Source organism: Vombatus ursinus, unplaced genomic scaffold (genome assembly GCF_900497805.2).
Source record: "Vombatus ursinus unplaced genomic scaffold, bare-nosed wombat genome assembly UNPS02014820.1, whole genome shotgun sequence".
NCBI lineage: Eukaryota > Metazoa > Chordata > Mammalia > Diprotodontia > Vombatidae > Vombatus > Vombatus ursinus.
Window position 1 is genome coordinate 13721735 of NW_020954598.1, and position 25462 is coordinate 13747196.

The 25462-nt window shown below is 35.8% G+C and overlaps 1 protein-coding gene across 1 annotated transcript in view; it reads right to left on the bottom strand.

Annotated features, from left to right (window-relative positions):
* Positions 1–25462, bottom strand: part of ABCA13 (ATP binding cassette subfamily A member 13) — a 489891-nt gene that overhangs the window by 117487 nt on the left and 346942 nt on the right. Inside the window, exons 53-55 of the mRNA XM_027837266.1 lie at positions 21630–21883; positions 17834–18026; positions 12276–12385 (exon numbers count right to left, since the gene is read on the bottom strand). Of these exons, the coding sequence (XP_027693067.1) occupies positions 12276–12385; positions 17834–18026; positions 21630–21883 (557 nt within the window). The remainder of the gene's footprint in view (positions 1–12275; positions 12386–17833; positions 18027–21629; positions 21884–25462) is intronic.

Below are 25462 nucleotides of genomic sequence, written 5' to 3' on the forward strand. Positions count from 1 at the left end.
GAAATTCACTGAAATATTTTGAGAAATATTTTTCTCATAATTCTCAGAAATAATCTACAACTGCTTACTTTATCTATACCATATGAGTGTTATGAAGTTCTTTCTAAACCTCAGAGTACTGTATAAAGGTGAGCCACTATTATTAAGTGTAAGTTATGATACTATGTAAAAGAGAAACAAACATTGGTACAGTGAAAAGAATAACAGATTTGTAATCAAAGGGCCTGGGTTCAAACCTAAGTCCATACAGTACTTGCTATTTGTGTGATTTGGGGCAAGTCACAACTTCTCTGGGCATCCTTTTTTCTCATCTGTAAAATAAAGGGGAACCTCTAATGCCCTGAATCCTATGATCCTATGACTTTTATCATAAATTCAAAACTATCACCATCTGTTTAAGCATGAAAATTATTCCTAAATTTGAAATTCTATGAATCAAGTCTAGTTAATTCAGCAACTAAATATAAACTTGCATCTTTTTTCTCATGGTACATCACATCGACAGTGTATTGAATTCTAAATAATCTCTGACACCCACTCTTATAGCAATGAATATGGAATGAAAACATTTTGGTGTTTTGAGACCACGTCTCCTGATCTGACCTGGTACCATCTTAGTGAAGTTAGCAGACTAGCTTTAGCCCTGCTGAAACTCAGTATGACTGAGCTCTAGTCATCTATCAGCTTTAGCCTCCCCCAATATAGGAAGTGCATTAGCAGGCTGAATATAGCACATATAAATACACATATATTATATATACATATATATTCATCATCTTTAATTATAACAGACTTCATTTAACTAGTATTTTACAGGTATAAGTAACTATTTAATGAGTGCTTGTTGACTGATTAATTATGAAGACCTTTAAATATATTATCTTCATTGGAGCCTTATTAACCTAGGCTTCAGTTTCCCCATCTGCAAAATGAAGGTATTTAACTCAATGACCTCTAAAGTCTCTTCCCGCTCTAAATCTATGGTATATTCTACTATGAAAAAAAATCATATCCACTTTCACAAATGAGAAAATTGTCTCAAAGAATTTCATTGACTCAGCTAAAGTCACAGAGTTCTTTAGTGATTTTAAGTGATAGAGCAAGGAGTCTGACTTTTTTTTTTTAACTCAAAGCCTAAAGCACATTCCACCATAGGACTGCTTTTAGAAATAGCAACCTTCTTCCTATTTATGATATGCATTTTCCCTACTAAACAACAATCACCCTAAGATCAAAGCCTTTGTTATTTGTGTCTTTTATCCTCCCTCCCATTGTACCTAGCATGGTGACTTAACTCAAAGAAAGCAATCAATTCACAATTCAGAATGCTTGAAAAAATAGTATATTTATAGCCTTAATAATTCAATTCAATAAAAATTTATTAAAGACTTGCTTTGTGAAAGGAAAAGACTAATCTGCACTTAAATACATAACCTCAATAATAGCTTGGATATTATGGGTGATTAATATGTGTTCATTGAATTGTTGAATAAGACTTTAGTCATATCACAGGGGAAGGAAACACAAATTAGAAAGTGTTATGTTGTCCCTAGAGATTAGGTTTATATTTGAAATAACTCTAATTTCATGATTTATATGTGGCATAGAGGAAAATAAAATGTTTAGGCCTCTTAAAAATAGATATATATGCACATATATGTATATTAATGGTGATTAATATATAGAACTACTTTGTGTGTAAAAATTCAAGTCATATGTCTTTAATATTTTGCATTTCTCTAGGGCTATTATCTCTTTTATTAGTTATTCTTCACATTAATTCTGTGACAGAGATTTTAATGGAAAAAGGAATTAGAGTAAAGAGAGGTTAAAAGGTTCAGGGCTACATCAATCAACATAACTGATCTCTTCGTAAAATTCTGATTTTTTTGAAACTAAAACTGAAATTTGTTGCTAATGTGAGAGGTAAGAAATGATTATATTTATCATATAAGGAAATTGAGAGAAAAGGTATCGCTAGGTCAGAGGTTCTAGAACCAGCTGAAAGTAGATGAAACTGGTTGTTTGGTTAAAGAGGCTGGAAGTAGGACAAAGGTTAAGCTTTACTTAGAGTGTGCATGCAGTAATGGGCTCATTAATACTAACTTCTCTGCCTAGAGAGGGGCAATAGCACAAAACTAGGCACATATCATATGTTAGCAGGAGGAGAGACTTCTTAAGGGAGTATCAGGAAGATTGTAACGGGAAGAGCAGGGACCAATCCTGGCTCTGAAGGGAGGGACAAGAAGGAACTACCTGCATAAAAGGCTTGCTCTGGCATCTGTCAGTGTGTGTGTGCGTGTGTGTCTTTTGGGGGGACCACACAGACCTGCTTCTTGCAAAAAGCGTAAATAAACGTCTCCTTCGCTCACTTCAGTTTAAGTTTTGTTTCTTAAGGGAGGATGGAACTCAGCATGGTATGTTTCTAGGGGAGCAGTGAGTTGTGGCTGCATGCTTGGGCTAAACCCCTGACCTTCCCAAGGAGTGACTGAACCCCATTTCCCATACTAAGAATCACATAGTTCTTAGAAAGTCTATGGTTGTTTATTCAGTTGTTGGTGCTATAGGTCAATTAAGTTAAATTATGTTTCTAATGTTGACACCCATATCTATGTCTTCCTAATGCATTTGGTTTAGGGAGTATTATTTAGTTCAGGATGCACCCAACACAGGAAAAGGTACGTGACCATTCCATGCCTACATTAAGTGCCTGTCTACTCAAGTTATAGAAAAGGTGTTCAATTCTAGGAAAGCAGTGTGAGTGAGATGACCAGACGGGGAGTTAGGAGGAGGTATGAATTCTGCTACTGACAACTTACCCGTTGTACAACTCTGGTCAAATCACATAAATTCTACAACTCGGTATTTTTCTCTGAAAAACGGAAATAATAACAATAACCTGTAGCAGTTCCATCACAGAGTTATTGTTAAAGATCAAATGAGAAAATTCATTTGAAAGTACTTTATAAGCCTTAAACAGCTATATAAAGGTCAACTATTCAATCATTATCATTCTAGCGCTACAGTGAATTCCTGAGACCCTTGTCTACTCACCCGTCCATAAGCTCTGGTGCTACATTTAGCCCTATTTTATTTATATTTGAAGATTAATAAATTAACCAAGAAGAGAGAAAAGTCATCCTCATATTGGCATTCAACTTTAAAGGAGAAGCAGGAGAGAAATAAAGACACTGACTCAGGCAAGATATGTTTGACAGAAACAATGAGGTTCAATGAGGTAGCAATAAAAATCATACCTTTTAAATAGTAGAGTATGCTACATCTCTCCAAGTAGTTAAAAATGCCATTGTGCTTCTAATTACCCACTTAATTCAGTGAATTCCGATGCCCAATTAACAAATTAACATTACAAATAATCAAGGTTAAAAATATAATTAATGTAACTGTGATTTTGTTATAATTAAACTAATTAAACTGATATGCAGCACAATAAGGGACATGCAGGCCATTATGTTAATGAAGATTTTTTCTTCTTTCTCTTTAAGTAGAGCTATTTGATTTACATTTTAGAATTATTTAGCAAAATAATGAAATGGAATCATAAGAGAGAGAGGCCAGCTTAGGAGGAAGAAACCAGCAATATGCTCTTCCTTTCAAAGGTCTCATTCTTTTATCTGCATGAACTATTAAATTGGGTACTTTACTTCTATGCATGTAGGAATAGCTCCCAAACCCTTAGACAACTCTGGCATAACCTAATTCCGTTTCAAAATGTTAAATGTCGTCTATACCCATTCATGGGTATAAATATACACATAAAATCATCTGAAATACCCAAGACTAACAGCAATGTCTTTCCTCTCATTGCTCCTGAAGAGAACCTCAGAATCCTAGAAAAACAAAATACCTCAGCAGGAAACATCTGAGTGCCATCTAGTCCAATCCATACCTAAACAAGAACACCTTTTCTCCCATACCTCAAAAGGGTTCATCTGGCCTTTTATGAAGGCTTCCTATGAAGAGGAATACACTTATTTCCTAGAACAAGCCAATCATTTCAGTTATCTCTCTATGTTTTGGGGAGTTTTGTTTTTCCCTCATAGACAAATTAAATTTGCTTCTTTGTAACTTTTACTCGCTGTTCATAATTTTGTCTTGTAGGACTAAGCAGGCCAAGTCCAATGCTTCCTCCAAGGGACTACCTTCCCAATTCTTTTTTTTTTGGGGGGGGGGGTCTAGGCAATGGGGTTGAGTGACTTGCCCAGGGTCACACAGCTAAGTGTCAAGTGTCTGAGGCCAGATTTGAACTCAGCCTCCTGACTCCAGGGCCTGTGCTCTACCCACTGTGCCACCTAGCTGCCCCTTTGCCTTCCCAATTCTTGAAGGCCACTACTATGTCCTCCTTAAATCATCTCTTCCACATTTGAAACATCTATAGTTCAACCAATCCTCATTTGGCAGGAACTGGAGGCCCTTCCCCAACCGTGTTGCCTACCCCTAGAATCTCTCCTGGTTATCAACATCATTCCTAAAATGCAACAACCAGAACTGAAGAGGTTTCTTAGAATGTGTTCTAAACCAGGGCTAATCAGTGTATGGTATTTGAACTGCTAAAAATATTTGTGTAAGTGTCATGATTATAATGCTTTACAAATATTGTAGTTGTTTAGTCATTTTCAGTCACGTCTGACTCTTTATGACCCCTGTTGGTGTTTTCTTGGCAAACAGGCTGAACTGGTTTGCCATTTCCTTCTCCAACTCATTTTACAGATGAGAGAAGTAAGGCAAACAGAGTTATGTGACTTTCCCAGGGTCACACTAGTATGTGTCTGAGGCCAAATTTGAATTCAGGGCTTTCTGACTCTGGGACCTGTGATTTCACTGGTGCAGGTTGGCACCTTCTCTGTAACTTATAGACTTGGAGAATTACCTAGGGTACTGAGTAGTTAGGTAATGCAGCCAAAATATAGGATGTGAAACCAGGTCTTTGTACCTTCCAGTTAGCTCTCCATTCTTTGCTTCCTCATGGGAAATTTTTCTTAAGTTCACAAACTTCCTTTCTGAAACTTCATTCCAATGCTTCTTGTTCTGTCCTATAGTCATAAGCAAAACAATCCATCTTTCTCATGACAGCAGTTTTTTTCCCCCTATTCACCAAATATCTTTTGGGTGCCTGCTCTTTGCAAAGCAATAAAGTGGTGCAATGGAAAGGGTGCTGTGCCTGAAGTCAGGAAGACTCATCTTCCTGAGTTTAAATCTGGCCTCAGACACTTACTAGCTATGTGACCCTGAGCAAGTCTCTTAACCTTGTTTGCTTCAGTTACTCATTTGTAAACAGAGCTGGAGAAGGAAATGGCAAATCACCCTAGTATCTTTGTCAAAAAAAAACTCCAAAAGGGGTCATTAAGAGTTGGACACTACTGTAACAACTGAACAATAGCAACAATAAATGAAATTGGAGGAAGTGGTCATAGAAACATACCTTATAATTAGAGGACAGCTAGGTGGCACAGTGGATAGAATGCCAGAGCTGGAGTCAGGAAGACGAGTTCAAATACAGCCTCAGATATTTACTAGCTGTGTGACCCTAGGCAAGCCTACAATTACAGAAAAAATACCAACCTGAACTGGTAAAGGAAATTTTCTTTCCTGGAGAGTTCCCTATAGCAATGAAATTACAGGTCCAATTCCTATCCCTGTCCCTAGAATGTTCAAAAGTGGAAGGGACAGCCACAAGAGGTAGTATGTTCCTTCTCATTTGAACTTTTCAAGTAAAAACAGAATCACATTTTGTTATGAATGTTGTAGAGAAGATTTTTGTTCAGATACCAGTTGGACTCAAAAGAGTTCCTAAGATCTTTTCCAACTCATTGCTTCTATGATCTTATGAACTGAATGATAATGATAGCATATTTAGAAACAGCTTTGGTGTATAAAGCACTTCCCCACAACACCACTGTGAGATCAGGAGTGAAACATTATTTTGCATTTTAGAGTTTTAAAGAAATTCACAGAAATTAAATGGCTTCCCTGGGATCATACGGTTAGTAAGTACAGTGATCTTTCCACTAACATTCATTTGTATAAAAATAAAGAGTGTTTTCTCCCTCTGAAATAGGGAGTTACTTGTTTATGTTTTTCATTTACTTAGCAGACCCCTTTTTCGAAGAAAATAACAAGTAAAATTTAGCCTAATCCAGAATGAATGGTCACAAATTCCAAATTATGGTGGTCCAAATTAATGACGTTTCATCGTTCAAGTAAGCACTTGAACAAACTAGGAAATAATATAACTTAAAAATTAGCCAGTCTCATTCAGCTACTAAACTGTGAGCTCTTTAGGAAGACAGACTGTCACTCTCCTATGTATATCCCCATCATTCCATCTTTATCTTCCCAGCATCTAACACAATGTTGTACATGTAGTAGTTTCTTATTAAATTTTTATAGAATTGTGTTCTCCACTCAGCTGCCAAAGTGACTTTCCTAAAACAGAGGTCTGACCATGTCAACCCCTTACTCAATACACCTCAGTGTCTCCCTATGAGCCACAGAATCAAGCACTTCACAACCTTGTCTGAGGTCCTTCTAGTCTTCTTGAACTTTATTCACCATCACCTCCCCCAACAATCCAGAGGACACTGACCTTCTTGTTCACTTTTCCTCACCTATAACAGTCCATCTCTTCCCTCCCAGCCTTTACACTGTCTGTACCTCATGCCTGGAATGCTCTCCTTCTCACTTCCTGCTTCTGGCTTCCCTGGTTTCCTTCACAATTCAGCTCAAATAACACCAAGACCTTTGCCAGTCTTCACCTTCCCACCAAACATGGCTTCCATCTATACTGCCTTGATCTTGTATGTACAGAGTTGTTTGCAAGTTGACTCTACTATTGGAATGTGAGCAACTAGAGGGCAGGAAAGTACCTACGCTTTTGCCTTTTTTTGTCAATCCCCAGCATTTAGCATAGTTTCTAGCACACAGTGAACACTTAATGAAAATGTTCATTGATAATAACAAATCACCAAAGCATTTTTCTAATCTGAAATTTAATTTATCTGCATCCTTCTATGAGAAGGAAAGGAAATTTTCATCATCTATTGACTGATTAGTATTTAATGCAGACACATTGGCAGGGATGGGAGGTGGGTGGATTATTCATTTAGTTTCATTAAGGTAAAATAATTGCATTGGAACATCTTTAAAATTCACCTATTCTGGACTGCAAGTTATGCTTATCAAAGAATCAGCAAAACCTTCACAGCACCTGGCAATTAATTACCTACTCTCCAATATTCCATTAACAATTGGGAACCAAGAAAAACCATGTGATTGATGACAATGGAGGAGAAAATTAATCTTCAGGAGTTACAAGGAACCTGAAATGTGATTGCCCACAAAAGAGAAAAAAGGATACTGATTGATTTTAGTTGTCTTTGTTCTTAAATGGCATGAGTGTAAAAATATATTTAAGAAAGATAATGGTAATTCTTTTGGCATTGTGAGCTTTATCATAAAAGAAAGATGTATCTTGAAATATTATTTTTAAATCTGATTTAATGTGTGTTAAATTAAAAATTTAGGAATATGTGAAGGATTGGTGATTGCCTCAGCATATGGAACCTTTCATGAGGGAATTATTTCCATTTGTGCAAATTTCTTATCTATTCAGTAGTAGATCACAGAATTATATATTTAGAACTTAAAGGGATCTTAGAGGTCATCTAATACAATTACCTCATTTTTATAAGGCAGAGAACTGAGGGAGAGGTTAAGAGTCTCTTTTCTGAGACAGTGTAAGTAAAGAGTAGAGTTAGAATTTGAATGCAGGACCTTATTCAAATTCTACTGTTCTTAGATAAGTCCTAGGAACTTCCTTCAGGGTCAGAAAAAGGTTAAATGACATTCCTAGGATGACACCAGCCCTAAGTATGAGGCAAGATTTGGACTTATGCTGACTGACTGTAAGGGCAGCTGGGTAGTGCAGTGGATAGAGCTCTGGGCCTGGAATCAGGAGGACCTAAATTCAAATCTGGCCTCAGATACTTACTAGCTGGATGACCCTAGGCAAGTCACTTAACTCCATTTGCCTCAGTTTCCTCATCTGTAAAATAAGGTGGAGAAGGAAATGGCAAACCACTATAGCATCTTTGCCAAGAAAAGCCCAAATGGAGTCATGAAGACTGAAATGACTAAACAACAACAACCAAATGACTCCAAACACAATAATATGCATTATTCTATGCTGCTTCTTCAAACTAAAAATGTAACTAATAATTTATGAAAGACTCTTCTTTTCACCAAAAGTACTTCATAAGTCATACAGAGATCTAAAATGTATCAGATATCATGTTGGCATAATGCCAAATTATCTAGGTAAAAATTTTAAAAATGCAATCTGTTTTTCTGATGTTTCGTTTACATGACAGTTCTCTAATATAATTTTCAAATATTGAAAATAATTATCAAACACTAGGGATAACTTTAAATATGTAGATGCCTATCATCACTTGTTTTAGACAAAATAACAGGAAAACTGGTTGCTTTTTTTTGCCGCATCTGCGGAGGATATTTGACATTATGGTGACAGGGCCTCACCCTCTGGAAATCTGCTGGCATAATGTTTTGAATCTATTGTGCTATAATATTTATCAATGAATTTATTTAAAAGATTAATACAGAAATATCTTAAAAATGTTACTTCTGATATTTCAAATGTAACTGTAAATTACAGAGTCAGCGGTGCTTAGAATAAGTTTCTTAGTGCTGCTTCTGTTCAGCAGAAAAAGGAACAGCCTACTGATTTTTCATGGTACATTAGTCTTACCTGAAGTACTTAAAATAACTGGGGAGGTAAACTGGGTCTGTCATACATCATCATCTTGTATAATTATTTTACTTTGATGCTATAACTTACAAGTCAATTTGGAAACAACAGTCCCTAAAAAATTCTAAGAATCTTTTAAAAAAAAAAACCAAACTATAAAATGATGACTGAGAAAGGTGTTAAGTACCAAGTTTTTACATTTTCGTCTTCCAACCTTTCCATTTAACTTGGTGAATGTCTCACTGCTATAGTCAGAGACTGATAAAAAAGAAAACCTAAATCTGAGGTCTCCAGAAAACCTGACCACTCAGGTAACACATGGTATGGCTTAATCCTTATTCTAGGAAATGCCCCAGATTGGACAATGTCCTCTCAGAGTGTAACTTGTTCCATTTCCAATCTAGCTACTGTTTCTAGTTCCCTCCCTCTCACGCCAGTGAATTTGTCTTTAGTGACTCCTGTGGTCAGCACCTTTTTCCTCGTGCACTAACATAAGAAAGTCACCTCATAATTGTTCATTTAGGGGCCCTTGTTTTCTACCTATTTTCTAAAATCTACCTTTTCTTTTCTTTCTTCCTTCCTTTTTTCTTTCTTCCCTTTTTTCCTTCTTTATCTTTCTCTCTTTTCCCCTTAATTCCTTTAAAAAAATACAGTCCTAGCTAATTAGCAGGTGTGTCAAAGGGGATAGAAAAAAGGTCTAAGAGTCAGGAAAATCTGGTCAAGTCTAACCTCTGGAACAAATTGGCTGTGTGACCCTGGTCAAGTCATTTAACATCTCAGTGCCCCAGGGAATTCACTATGACTATTAGTCATAAAGCAGGTAACAATCAGCATTGGGAAAGGAAATTCCTCATGTCACCAGTAATTCCACACATGGATGAAATCACAGAACTGATCAAATGAAAAAGAAATTGACACACAAGTCATCCCAGTCTTTCAATAGAATGTAAGCTTCTTGTGATAAAAGATTATTTCTTTGTATTACGGTCTCCTAGCACACTGGATGCACGGTTTGTTCAGCACCTAATAAAGGCTTGTTGTTTGATTAATTTTAAAGATCTTTTTTTCCTATTTCTTACAAGAAACTTTCTCATTAAGTTGCTATTTGAGTCCCCTCTCGTTTAGAGTTTACTTCTATAGGGAGGTGTGGTGCTATTGAAAAAGTAAATGCACACATAAGACAAAAAAAAAAAAAGACAACCTCGCAAAGTAGCATGATAGCAACACTGAAATGGGAATCAAAGACCTTACCTGTAGCCCAGTTTGCCAGGAACCATTTGTGTGACCTTGGCAAATGATTTACTCTGTCTAAATCTCAATCCCCTCATCTATCATATGAGGAAGCTACAAGGACTACCTACTTCACAAGGGAATTTTTTTGTGCCCCCTCCCCCACCTTCTCTGCATCCCCAGCACTTGGGACAGCGCCTGGAACTTAGTTAATTTTCCTTCTCAGGTGGAGTTATTTCAGAAAAAAAAATTAAACGCATACACACATGCACACATGTGTGCACGTGGTGCACACACACACACACGCACACACACCCCAATAGAATCTAAGCTCCCTGAGTTGAGGTCAGGCACTGTTTTGTCTCAGTCTTTGTAACTCTAGCACTTAGTATAGTATTTGGCTATTATGGTAGCCATTTAATAAATGTTAGTTGGTTAATTAGTTAATTGATTGATTAGATGGAGGAATTATAGCACTCATAATATGGTCCCTCTTGTTCATTTTGGATGTATTTCTAGTCTATATGCCAACTATATTGTAAGCTCTTTAGGAGGGTGGCTGACTTTTGTTGCTGTGGATTTTTAACAGTGCCTACATAAAATTTTTGCATTGGTACTTAAATAACAAATATGAAGTGTTTCTTATCTGAAAAGGGATACAAATGTAAGCTATTATTATTATATTTCATAATCATATTCCCTTAGTCCTCTTCTTTTTAATTCAACTCTCTCTTCCTCACCATCACCACATTTTCCCAGATTGTTCCATCTTCTTCAGATGTAATTAGCTCTATCCTGAGATAACTGAAAGGTTGTCAACACCTCTGGTCCAGAATCGAATAAGAGGAAAAGAGAAAGCTTGGGAAAATATACCCTGCTTTTAAAGCTGACCCCCAGAACAAAAGTTCATCTTTTTTAATGCTGATGTTTTCCCAACGTTGCATCATGGCTGCAGATGCTAGAATACCAAAGTCTCTGAAGAATTAAAGTGTAAGGTCACCCAAAGAGTAGTGGGAAAATGCAAGGTTACCACAAATAGATTACAACACATTTATTTTGACTCACACGCACGGCTTAATGGATACCATCAAGGAAATGTGAAATCAGAAAAGGGTAGGTAGAGAGTGAGTGGTAGTAAAGAGACAGAATAAGTATTATTTGGGTCCTCATGAAATGTAAAAAGTACAGTGGAAAGCCTCCAACATTTATAACACATTTGAATTTTGCTATTTGATCCTTACAACAACCTTGGGTGATAGGTATTATTATCATACCTATTTTACAGATAAGAAAACTGAGGCTGAGGAAAGTGAAGAGATTTGCCCAGGGTCACATGGGTAGTAAGTGTCTATGGCAGGATTTTAGCCCCAAACTCTATCCATTGTGCCACCCAGGTCCAACACATTGGATGGATCCTCTGTGGAGGAGCCATGGAAGAAAATGGGAATGGGATGAAAAGGCAAAGATGGATTAATTACTCATAGCAAGGAAATACCCATCTTAATGAGATGCCACATCCACTGAAGCATGATAGTGAAAGGCCCTGGTAGACTGAAACCATGATTGTGAAAGTAAAGAAGATACTGAGGATTTGCTAATTATTCATCAAATTTCATGGATTGTACAATCAGAGACCATGGTTTTCATAATATAATTTCAATATGCAGGTGCTTCAATATGCTCAGCTCCCAGAAACATACAACTCATTTGTGCTAGGGTAAACATAATAGGGCATATTTCGGTGGCTTTGAATGTGTTTGTAGAAATGATCAAAGAATCCATCTGGCCCTTTCTCACAACATTAGCTCAGGTTTGGGTTTTTTGTTTGTTTTTTGAGAGGGAGACAAGAGGGGAAGAAACAAAGAAGAGGGAACCAGGACAACAAGATTCTCCATCTGTTCCACGCTAACCTGGGATAATTTTACCTGTGAATAGGCCAGCCAATTGACCTGAAAGCTGTACTCTAATGACTTGTAAAAAAAAAAAAATTTCCTCCGTTCCTTCCTACAACACTACTCAGGCCCTTTTCCCATGGCAGGCATGATGAAACGATATTAAATAGCTTAATCTATTCAAGTTTGAAAGCTCATTTTTCCTCTGAGACTTGAAAATGAAAAAAGAGGCACATAGTAAATCCCTAAGCAAACTTCCTAGACTCCAGTTTGAAGGACTGAGGAGGAGTTAGGACTTCCCTGGTCTTAACCATTAGCATTTTTTGAACAAATAAATTCAGGGGAGAAAAAAAATATTCATTTACCCTCTTGGATTCCTGATGGCAGCATATCCTGAAGATGGAGTGATATCACCAGTCAGCATTTTGAATGTTGTGCTTTTCCCAGCTCCATTCACTCCCAGTAGACCAAAACACTAACCACCAAAGAGGCAGAAAGGAAGGAGAGAAGAAAAATAATCAGAACTGTAATAGTCAGTGGTACTTAGTTTCATCTAAATTTCATACTAAACTCTTGGCTCTGGGCTTTATTATTGAGTACCAAAAAGACCATAGGATAAGGGATCTAAGTCTGAAAGGGACCATGGAAGTCATTAAATTCAACTCTTTCATTTACAGATGGAAAAATTGTGGCTTGTGAAGGTTAAGTGAGGTGGTCCAATGTCACACAAGTACTAAGTGTTAGAGGCAGGATTTGAACCCAAGACTTGACTCCAGAATCATTAGTCTTTCAACTATACCACACTGCTTCCTCTAACTTCTTCATTTTACAGATAAGGAAACACAGCCCTATAGAGTTTAAATGATTTGCACCTGGTCACAGATCATATGTGATAAAGGCAGTTTTAAACTCAAATCTTCAGACATTTGCATGATATAAGCAAGGCTTAATTGATTTGGCCCGGACTTGTATCTTGCCGTCACCATCCACAATTCTGTGATATCAAGATCTGGCAGAATGTCTTAAGCCCATTGTGGGCAGGAAAGTAAAAGTAAAGAAGTAGAGTGTATCAGTAGAAAGAAAGCAAAAAAGATAGGTAATTAGATTTTATTAGAGTCTTGCTGATCATTGGATTCCTACTTGAGATATTTGCACAGAAGAAAACCTCGAGCAGCTTCTATTTGCATTAGGATTTGGCAAAATATGCTAATTACTACTCCAAAGCTGTAAAGTGAGTTACCATGATATTGTGGATGGTGATGTTAAGGTGCAAACTTGAGACAAATAAACTGAATCTCGCTCATGACTTGCCAGTTTGACATTTGCCATAAAGAGTTCATCAGAAAGCTACCAATAAAAGTAACTGAGGATATTGCTTCTAATATTATAGATGTGGATTTTTTGGTCGTCTAGATCTAACCTCCTCATTTTACATTTGAGAAAACTGAATTGTGTTTTTGTTGTGGTTTGCCAATAGATACACATTCAAAACCAGAGAGGAATCCTAATCTCTGTCAGTAGGACAGAAAGTGGTATATGTGGCAAAGGGATAGGGAGGATGACTGGACATTTAAAGCTAAGTAATTGCAATAAGGCTCTTTCTTTCAAGGAGGAAGATAGATACTCTCCAAAGGTAGAAGCTTCTTGTACTCCAAGGAATAATGATGTGGATTAACAGGTTCTATCAGGAGACAAGTTATCCAGCACTAATAGGAGGAAGAAGTGGAGGTTGGTCACTCTCTGATGAGCAATATAAAGCAGTTATTTGTCAAGTTGACATGAACAATAGAAAAAGCTGTTGGCATGTATTCAGGATTTGGTAGAGAGCCTACTGAGACTTGTCAAACTTTATCTGATAATTCATACAGGGACAAGCAATACTGGCAGAGAAAAAAGAGATAGCACAGCTAAGAATTTTGAAATCCTGGGCAAAAAAACCCAAAAACTGAAGGCCTTGGGAGGACGACTGGTATTATTCATGTTGTTGCTGATTGAAGATAGGTGCTTCAGAATAAATAAAATGGTTTGAGGAGTGAACATCCAGTTTAAAACGCATGTGCCTGAAAACGGGATTTTGATTGTGTAGACCATGACTTTAAATGTAGGGATCAGATGTTCTTGGCAAAGAATGGATTACACCTAGTGAGGATCAAAAAATTAGGTCAATAAAATATACTTGTCTTGAATCTTTTAAATCTTACGCATATGGTTTAAAATTGAAAGGAAAAGGGAAAGTAGGAAGCTATGTAATTTTAGATACAATAGAAAGTAGCAAATTAAATATAGAAGGAATGTCTAGTAATTCACAGGAAACAATATACAAGAAAAAAGATGACAAAACAACTCCTTGCCTCCAAAAATCTTCAGAGTACATGTCTCTGAACAAGTGCACAAAATTTGAGTAATATTCAGGGTAGACTAGATATTTTAATTCAAGGAGGCAAATTTTACCTTACAATTGTCAGTGAGATTAGTTGGAATGTGATTGATAACCATGATAAAGCTATGAAAGAGTATACTTCATTGAAAAGTATAGAAAGAATAAAAGAGTCCAGAGGAATAAAAATGGATATTGAAAAAGTATGTGAAAAAATACAAGAACTAATATACCCATTTTGCTCATAAGGAAACTAAGACCCAGAGGAATTAAGTAATTCGCATATGGGTGCGCATCTAGTAAGTGTCAGATGTTGGATTTTAACCCAGTCCTTATCTGACTAAAATTCTACTGATTTTTCTTCTTTTTCCAGCTTCCGTATCTCTGTGTGTGGTAGAGAGCTTTTGAGTGAGGCTCAAGGAAGGCAGAAACAAAAGCAGTAATTTTTGTGAGTATATAGCACACCATCTGGACAAGAATAAATCGAGGAGCATAGAAAACAAATATGCCAAAGAGCCATGTAGTGATGAGCTAGGAGAACTCAATTATCCAGAAATCTCCTAGAAATTTCTCTGCCAAAAACAGAGTGAATAATTTCTTGACTTTTCTGAATGACAATTTTATCTTTCAAAACCCGATCAATCAAATAACAAGCATTTATTAAGCCACTATGATGTACCAGAGATGGAGAAATTGCTGTTCTACACCAGGTTATGACTAACAAGGAGGAACTAGTCGTTAAAGTAGGAGAGGCAGTTCAGTGGCACAGTGGATAGAGCACTGGGCCTCACCTCAGGAAGATCTGAGTTAAATCCTACTTCAGCTACTAACTATGTGACCTGGGCAAATCACTTAATTTCTCTTTCAGTTTACCTGACTGTAAAATATAATAGCACCCACCTCCCAAGGTTGTCTTAAGGATCATACTAGGTGCTTAATAAATGATGGTTTTTTAAAAAAAAAATATGAATATAACCTAAGGGAGAAAGGACAAGCCTTGATTTGAATTTGTGAGAGAGAAGAGGAACACCGGCAAAAGTCAGTACCTTATATTTTTAAAAAGCATGTTTAATGGAATAGGACAATCCCATAAGTATAACATCGGAACCATCAAAGCTCAGAATGAGTTGAGGCAATGATGTATGCTAAGGAAAAAATTTTAAAACATTTATTTTTTAAAAGCTATATTAGAAACCAAAGGAACATCACAAGAGTTATCAAAATGCTGCTCTGGTTGGATGGGAAGATGATCAAGAACAACAGACCAAAGATACAACTACTCAACCCTTGTTTTACTTCTGTTTTCTCTGCTCAGGAGAATAACGTTCAGACTGGGAAGGACTGATATAAAATGGCTGCCGAGAAGCTGAAACTAGGCATAAACGAGGAGTTGCTAAGACAACACCTAGTAGCTGAATTCAGTTGAATTCAAGTCACTCGGGTTAAACAGCTTTCAAACATTGCCCGGTGGTTGTGCTACCGACAATGATCACACTCATGGACCAAACCCATGTGCCCCAGGCTCTCAGATTTTTGTATTTCCTTTCAGGTTCTGCAGTGATGGTGGTAGGCAGCTAAGAGTCACCTAGTGACAAGCTCTATTTACACATAAACAAAAAAAAATGAATGTATAAATAGATAAATGAATAGTGAAATAAAGAAATAAATCAATAAATACATAAATAGATAAATGAATAAATATGTCACTGAATAGATAAACAGATCAATAAATAAAGGAATGTCAATAAATAAACAAATCGATAAGAATAAGAAAAGTCATTTTGCCTATAATCAGATTCACTTGTACCAGCACAAACAAAAAAAAAGACCTTTTTTGATACGACAGACTTCGTTAGTTCCCTCCTACTTCAGCCAACTGTACCCATCCTTTGAGATACAGCTTGAATTCAACAGCCCCATAAAGCTTTGGCTGACTACTCCAACTGTCTTTCAACTGAACCTACAGTATTAACTTCTTTGTTATTAGGCATTCATTAGGCATTTAATCATAATATCTCAGAAGTCTTCTACTTTGTGTTTATATCTCATTTCTCCAAACATATTGTGAGGTTATCATTATTATTATTATTATTATTATTATTACTATTCCCTCATGAAAACTAACATTGAGTTTGGCATGGGGTAAACAGTCAATAAAGATAGGTTGACTAATTGATCAGTAGGTAATGAATACATAATTTTGAAAGGATTCTTTAAAAAAAAGAATACAATAAAACTCCTTAGAAAATAACACTTTGGCAAATGATTTCTATCCTCTAGGCCTCAATTTCCTATCCTACAAAGTGCAGAGATAGAACATCTTTAAGCATCATATCTTCTAGAATCCTGCAAGCCCACAGCTAGAATTGAACATGAGTTTTTTAATAACATTTTTTTATGAATTAATTCCAAGCATTGTTCTTGTGCTTTATACCACCACAATTAGGAGAGAGTGCAAGTACATTCTCTTTTTTATACAGGAATGGGAAAAATGATAAAACAACATGGCTGAAACCATATTATTGACCACTAGTGGAACTAGGTGCCTAAGATAATAGTGAAGTAACTAAGTCCCTTATAGAATGTAAGCTTCTTAGGGGCAAGGATTACTAATTTTTGAGGGCCTTTCTAGTACCCATACTTAGCAGAATACTTTAAGGACAGTAGGCATCTATTCAACACTTGTTGAATAGAATTCTCTTTACTGTCATTTCTGTCTTCCATTGTTAGATAATTTTTCTCTACATGCCCGGGCCATTGCATCACATTAGGTTAGTCACTTAAATTTTTATGTTTTAAATTTCTCATTTCTAAAATGGAATACAAGGTCTAACTCCCACTTCACAAGCATGTTGTAGCTATTAGCTGGATAATGTCTATTTGGTACTTTGAATTCCTAGGGAGAACAGAAATGAATGCAAGGTATTTTCATTTTTAGCATCGTTAAGAGCAATTATTTTCAGAACTGATTTTCCTTTACATCTGCAATTTAAGAGCAAATCAGGAACAATTTATGCTACTTCTGTCAGCTTTGATTAAATATTTCAGCAAGATTTAGCATCGTATTTAGGAAAACATCTCCCATTTAGTGTTATAGTATGTGAATTTCCTTTACCTTTCTGCTCTCATTTGACTACATATATTTAATTGGGCACTTAAAGAGTATTAAATTCCAAGTAAGAGTTGGAAGCTGTTTCCTTAATTAATCTAATCCATAAAATATTCCTACTCAATCAAAAAAAAATCTATTTCACAACCTAAACAAACAATCATTAAGACTCTAATGTCACATGTATTTTTAAAAACCAAAGCAAGCCATGAAAGAAAATGAACAGTATCAATCCTGGAAAATGTATTCACTATGTAAATAGCCCCTAGCTCCTCTTTCTGAGTCCACTAGTATTCATTTTCCAAAAATTACTGCAGTTGAAAGGTCCTTTTGAGTGTGATTTCCAACTTTCTGAACATAACATTATATATCTGAACAATTGCTTATGATTATACAATTCTGACCCCAAATGAGACTGGAAATAGAATCCTTTTTACCTCGCCTCTTGGTATTCCTAAGCTAATATCATTCACGGCAGTGGTCCTCTTGCCAAAACCTTGGTAACTTTTTCGGAGGTTATGGAGCACAAGAATGTCATTGTTTGTTCTTCCAGCCCAAACTCGCATTTGCTCCTCTTTAACATCCACATCTTCAGAAGGATTGACTGGACCAAGAATGACCGGGTGACTCCTGAACATGGAAAATGAAGATGAATCCAAAAAGGTCAATTATATGAGGACATATTCTGAGTGATGCAAAGGGCAAAGTTTTTTTTAAGCAGCATGACATTTTTCAAACTTCTGTACAAAATTCATTGCTCCATAGCTCATCTGAACCACTATACTAACTAATGGTGACATGCAAGACCCCAGTTTCATTTGTTAAAATGAAAGAAACTCCATTAACCTTCTTAATTAGAACTGGAATGAGCTGACATCAGATTAAAGCTATTTTTCAATTGGATGAATAATTATTAAAATCATTTTAGAGTACTAAATCAAAACTGTAAAAGAAATGCTACAAAATGATGTCTTAAAGAGGCAAACTCAACTAAAAAGATGTTTTTATTATAGATCATAGGATCATAGATTCACAGCCAAAAGGGACCTTAGAGGTCACTAAGTCCAATCCTCTCATTTTACATATATATAAACTGAGTCCCAGATACCTTAAGTGGTTTACCCAGGTTACACAACTATTAAGCATCTGAATCAACATTCAAACTCAGATCTTCCTAATTCCAAGTCTAGGGCTCTTGCCTACTATAACATGTAGCCTCTCTAGTTACTTAAGTAGGTGGTAAAGTTCTATACATATGAATTGTGCATAGATATATTTATCTGTAGATATTGATTATAGATATAGATATGGATATAGATATTGATGGCACAGATACACAGGGTGTCCCAAAAATTTTAGTGCAGTTTTAGTTTTGTTTTCTATTTGTTTTTTTTTTTTTAAAAAAAAGCTTTAATAAACTTAAAACTTGATTAAGATTTTTGGGACATCCTTTGTATGGCTTCAGTTTCAATTTGTTACAAATGAATTTATACTTTTCAAAATATTTTGTATTAACAAATTTCATTTTATATGACTATGTAGCCTTTTTAGCATGGGCAGGACCATAAAAAAAGAAAAGGATGGACCAGCTTCCTCATTAGTATTTCCAGATGATAACACATGGGCCGTTTCTTTCTCTACAATATTCTGCCAATCCACCCCTTTTTCTCTATATATAATCTTCACCTAAAGGCTCAACTTGCAGAAGCATTATGGCACAATAGATAGGGATCTGAACTTGGAGGAAGGTAAAGCTGAATCTGAATCCTGCCTCAGATCATATTAGCTATATAACATCAGACAGGAGACAACATCGCTCATCTTTTTTTTCCCCCAGTTGTAAAACAGAAATAGTTCTCTTTGTGCTACCCATGTCACAGGGTTATTGTGAACAAAATGCCTTCAAATACATGTTTAAGCTCTAATCATCTTACCTCACCCAAGTTACTTCCTGCTTCCTCCTTGTGACCTTCCATAACTAATATATCCTCCCTAAATAATTGCTCAAAATATGTCAACCCCCTTTTCACATCAGTTTTCACATAATTCTAATGGCTTCTAATTGATACACACAAAAATATACGACTGCAGGTCTCAAGGCTTCGGCCAGGCTTTGCCAATTCTCTCTCAAGTGACCTCGTGACTTTTTTGTTCCTAGCAATTGGGGCAAAGTGGTAGAAGAGCTAGAGGAAATCCTAAAATCCTAAAAATTCATCATTTTCTTGTTCCAGACTCTTCCCAGATGATCTAATTGGCAACATCATGTATCACAGATCTAATTCTCCCTCTTACTTTTGCTGACTTTTAACTAAATATGTTACATTTAGCTGTATGTCAAAAGGATGAAGGTGACATTTATAGAACGTCTTGGACGTTTTGTCTGTCTCCATTTTCTTTCACTTCCTCAGGTGAAGAGTCTGGACCTTATTAAACTTTACTTTTTTCCCCATTGAAACTGCCTTAGCAGTTAAAAACATAAAAGGTTTATGGTTGAACCAGTGGGGATATTCCTTCAACCAATGCATATCACAACCCCTCTGACTTGCCAGATGGTATTTAAAAGTTATTAAAAAAGAAAAACAAATACATGACTACAAGCTAACCCGATAATGATCCTCTGCTAACAGCTCAGGCTCATTCTTGGTTAGCAGTTCATCTGTTTCACCACCAGAAAGGCCCACATACATAGGAAGAAAATGCTCCCTCCATTCTCTATTATTCAGCCCCAGAAGTCATTAGCCTTAACTGGCTTCGAACAATCATATTTTTTAGAACATTAAAACCACTGTTTTTGTTTTTTTTTTTCCCAAAATATGTGGAACTCATACATTATACCTAATTAATCCCTGAAGATCTTAAATGGAGGGTAGGCACATAGGTATCAACTTTATTTTGGTTAGTCAGGGTGGGGATGAGACATGTAAACTCATTCTGTTCCATCCACATAAACCTTCAGAAATTTCTGTTTTCAAGATGAGCCCATTCAAACTCCTCCATCTACCTTCAAAATTACTATAGGGTCATGTAAATAGTAAGTATTCATTAAATTATCTTTACAAATTGTTTGAAGAAGGGAAAATAAGTCATTGTAACTTATATCTTCTATAAATTAAATTCTTAGTTATAGACTTTTTTCTGTACTCTCTTAATAGTCAATGAACTTACAGTAGACTAGTTGTCATTAGGACTAAGCTAGGTTAACTTGCGCTGGGTGAGTGTATGCATTCTACATTGTATCTAAACACCAATTATGTCTGGTAAATATGTAAAGGTAGTGTGCCCCACTTCCTTGTAGGATTTTTCAAGTAAAGGCTAAATGCCTATTTGTCAAGTATTTTAGAGTAGTCATTTCTTTCACATATAGGTTGGATTAGATGATCGCTGAATTTCCTTCTAACTCTCAAATTCTATGACTCTATGGTAAACTGAACTCATCATTTTACAGATGAAAGCACTAAGACTCAGAAGAGAATACATAATTAGTGCAAGAGATCTTCATCCTGCTCGTTGTATCTCAAGAGTATCAGCGGAGCATTAAAACAATCCGTATATAGCCTTTCTAGTTACACCCATTACAGGGAGCGCTGCATCTTTGTGTTTCTAGCCCAAATATGAATGCTAGTGATTCTGTTATTATTATCTATTATCTTGGTTGTTGTGAGGATCAAATGAGATAATATATATAAAGTATTTTGCAAACCTTAAAGTCCTATATAAATGTTAGCTCTCCCTTATATCTTCCTAAACCCTCCTTTGTATTTTAATGTAGCAAAGAAAGAGAACTTTATATTTGCTAAGAGAAAGAATAATAATTAGAAGTATAGTTGATTGAATTCCAGTGAATACTACTGCCTCCAAAGGTTGATTACAGCAATATTAAACAATGAAAATAATATTATGCGCCATCCACTAAATTCACTTTAGATGCTACAAGTATAACAAATGTTCAAGTTCAAGCATTTCAAAGCAGCAAATAGATCAAAAGTCAATTAAATAATTAGAGAGATTATCTCAGAGGTTTCAGACATTATCTTTTGAGGTTGTCTTTCCCAGACTCCGTGACTTACACTGACATAAAAAGAGAAAATTGCAAAGCCTTGGCTCATTAGAGCTATACATAATAATGCTCAGATAATTTCTTATCTTTCAGCTTTCAGGAAAATGTTATCTTCCTCTCCTGTTCCAGGAAATAGAAATGGGTCCCTAGACAAATAAACTCAAAGGAAAACACACCTTGGTTTTTGAAGCAAGTCCCAATGCAGCAGGATTCTCAAAAGAAGAAGAGCGGTGCCCTGCAGGGCCATTGCCACGAAAATCCAACCCAAGAAATTCATTTCAAAAGGATTCACATAGGAATCAATGCCAAAGTTGTGGGTTAGGTCAAACTTAATCTGATTGTAGCAGAGTTCTATTAAACCTTGGCCCATGCAAAATTGAGGGAAAATAGTAAAGACCCATTTGAGGACATTGTAGATATCCTGCAAATTCTGTAAGGAAAAGGAAAACGGAGATCATTAAATACCTACACAAAAAACAATCACTACCCTAAATATCTAGCTATATTTCTCCATTAATCTCTTATTGCTAATCAAAAACACAATTTCAGTGTGGCCATCCATCTAGGACAATCTGACATAGACCAAAACATGATGTTACTGTCTGGAGAAGAGTTATAGGCGTCCTTGCACAAAAGAAACATGTAGCTCCACTACATTATAAAGCAAAAAATGAGAAATTGGTTAAAAGAAAGCATGGCATAGAGGAAAAAAACCTGGATTTTGAGTGATGAAAGTCACAAGTTCAAATTGTGTTTCTGACACTTTTTAGCTGTATTATCATTCTGAATCACAGTACTCTCATCTGTAAAATGGTAGTAGATTTATTGTAAGAATTAGCATATATAATGCACAGAAAGCAATTTGTAGCCTTTACATAATATTTAAATGTCAGCTTTTTTTTTTTTGGCTTTTTGGTGAGGCAATTGGGGTTAAGTGATTTGCCCAGGGTCACACAGCTAGAAAGTATCAAGTGTCTGAGGCCGCATTTGAACTCAGGTACTCCTGACTTCAGGGCCAGTGCTCTCTCCACTGTGCCACCTAGCTGTCCCTAAATGTCAGCTTTCAATAGTGAAATCTATTTCAAAATAAGATCATTCATGGGGATTAGGGGATAGGAACGGGAGAGAGAAAAAGGGAGTGAATTTTAGAGGGAACCCTAGTCACATCAGATCTGAGTCAAAGAGAGAACAATATATACATTTAGAAGGGAATAAAAGTCTTCTAAATTTATAAAGAAATAAGAGAGTGAGGGAATAGAATAAGAGGGGTGTATAGAAGGGTTTCTAGATTATTGGGAATGGGATAAAGACGGAATAATATATATATTTGGAAGGCTGTAAAAGTCTTCTAAATTCGGATACAAACAAGAGGGTAAGGGAAAAGGGTGTCGGGGAGAGGATAAGGGAGAGATCTTTGGGGTAGGGAGTATGTTAAGTAATAGGAGGGCAAGATAGCAGGTAGAAGTGAAGGAGTGAGGAGAAATAGGAAATAAGAGATACAAACATAAAATGAAGATCAGGAGTAGAATTTATTAGGGAATAAAGAAGGGGAAGTAATCATGATTTCATACAAAGTTAAAGCTATAACAGATTTAATCAAAAGAGAAAAATAGAGAAACTACACTATATGTCAACCATATTAATCAATATCATTTTAGACTATTTAAAATAACTAGCCAGTATAAGGTTGGAATATTGCTGTGGTGTAGGAAATGATTTATTGGTGGACTTAGAAAAATATGGAAAGACTTGGACTTACGAAGGAAGATGTTATCCACCCTCAGAGAAGCAGATGATAAACAAGTATAGTATGGTCTTACAAAGATGCATATGAATGTATTTGTCTATCTATTAGTATGATTATAGATATCTAAGTATATGGATGTGTAAGTATATGTAGGTAGGCATATATGTATGTATACGTATATATGTTTGTGTATGTATGTGTATGTATATGTGTGTATGTGTGTGTATGTGTGTATCTCCATGCTTAATTGTAGCCTTCTTGGGGGAGGAATGAAGGAAGGGAGAAAAAAGAACAAAGTAAAAAGTACATAGCAAGGACATAAGAAAACTTAAAAGGAAGCAAAGAAAAGATGGACAGCTCAGAACACGGTGTGTAGTATTTATTATATAGGCTTTCTTGGAATGGAAATTTATTACTGTGTATTTTGAATCCTCTCACATTCTGCTGTGCAGATAGCAATGCTTTTTTTTTCTTTTCTAATTTAGTATTTAAGTTTATAATAAGTTTCTTTTTTTGTTTCTTATTGTGTATTTATACAACAAATATACAATAAAAAGAAATTTCAAAAATACTAGCAAGGAGACTGCCACAATATATCACAAAGATTCTATACTATGACCCAGTGAGAATACAGGGCTGCCTCAATATTAGGAAAACTATCAGTATACTTAATCATATCAATAACAAAAACAACAAAAGTCAAACGATCATCTCAAAAATGCAGGAAAATCTTTTGACAAAATACACCACTCATTCCCATTAAAAACATTAGAAAGCATAGCAAAGAATGGAGCTTTCTTTAAAATGATAAATAGTTGGTTATTGTCCTTCATTCTCAAAGACAACCAAAATGACATTATTATGTTGGGGTCAAGCTACAGTGTGTGTGACTGTGGCTGAGCAACCAATAGGAGCTTGGAAGCTCTACCACAGGTTAGCTACAAATCATCCAAATGAACATTTGAAGTGGAGATGTCTCCAAATGTGGCATTTCACATTTCTTTTGAACTATTTCAATTCTGCTTTACTCATGGAGCACAGTGCCTTCTTTGATGCGGGCATGACATGCTGGGCAGTCCTGTGCCAGTGTCTCCTATACCTCACAATCAATTCCCAAAGTTCTTCAGAGAGATCTTCAAAGTGTCCTTCTCACCTCTGTGTGAGCACTTACCTCGTGTGAGTTCTCCATAAAATCGACTTTTAGGCAAACATGTGCTTGTCATTGGAACAGCATGGCCAGCCCATTGGAGATGTACTCACTGCAGCAGAGTTGGAAAACTTGGCAGCTTAGCTCAAGAAAGAACCTCAGTATCCAGTACGTTATCTTTTTTTTCTTTTTTTAAGCAATAGTTTTCATTATGGGATGGCTTTTTGGAGCAGAGAGGTGACAAGCACAAATTTTTCTTTCAAACTTTTAACCATTGATCCTAGTTCTTTCCTTGATATCAAGTTGAATAAGACTAATCACACTTTTCTATTACATTATTTCCAGTTTTTTAAGACAGTTATCCTGCCCCTCAGTCTTCTACAAGCTAAACATCCTAAGCTCTTCTCACTAATTATTATATGGTATTGATTTAAGGCCCTTAGCTATCTTGAATGTTTTCCCCCGGACATTTTTTCCCACTTTTCAGAGTCCTCTATAATATGTGATAACCGAAACTGAAATTCTTTCTACTGTTGGACATTTCTGACTATTAAGATGTTCATCTATTCCTCAGCTTTATAAAAATAGATAGATTTGAAATAGATATTAAATTCCATTTCATAAAGAAAATATTTTAAATAGACAATAGAGAATCAATGCAAATTTTTGAGCATACAAGGAATATTTGGTTTAATTAAGCAGATATTTGCATGTCTATTAAATGCAGAGCTGTTATCCCCTCAAGATACAAAATACAAAAATTAAAAACACTCCCTATTTTTTAGGGAATTTTTCTAAAATTTTATTTTAGACTCAAACACCAGAACATAAATACAGAATAGAGAAAAGAAAAAAATCATAAACTTAAATATTGGAATTTAAATACAAAGTAAGAAAAGAAAACAAAGCATGTCATGTGCATAGCAGAACATAAAAAGAGGATTCAAAATATGTGATGATAAAGTTTCATTTCAAGAAAGCCTATATGATAAATACTACATGTTGAGTTGAGAACTGTCCATCTTTTCTTTGCTTCCTTGTAAGTTTTCTTTTGTTCTCTGCTGTGCACTTTTTTGCTTTGTTTTTTTTTCACCCTTCCCTCCTCCTCCAAGGTT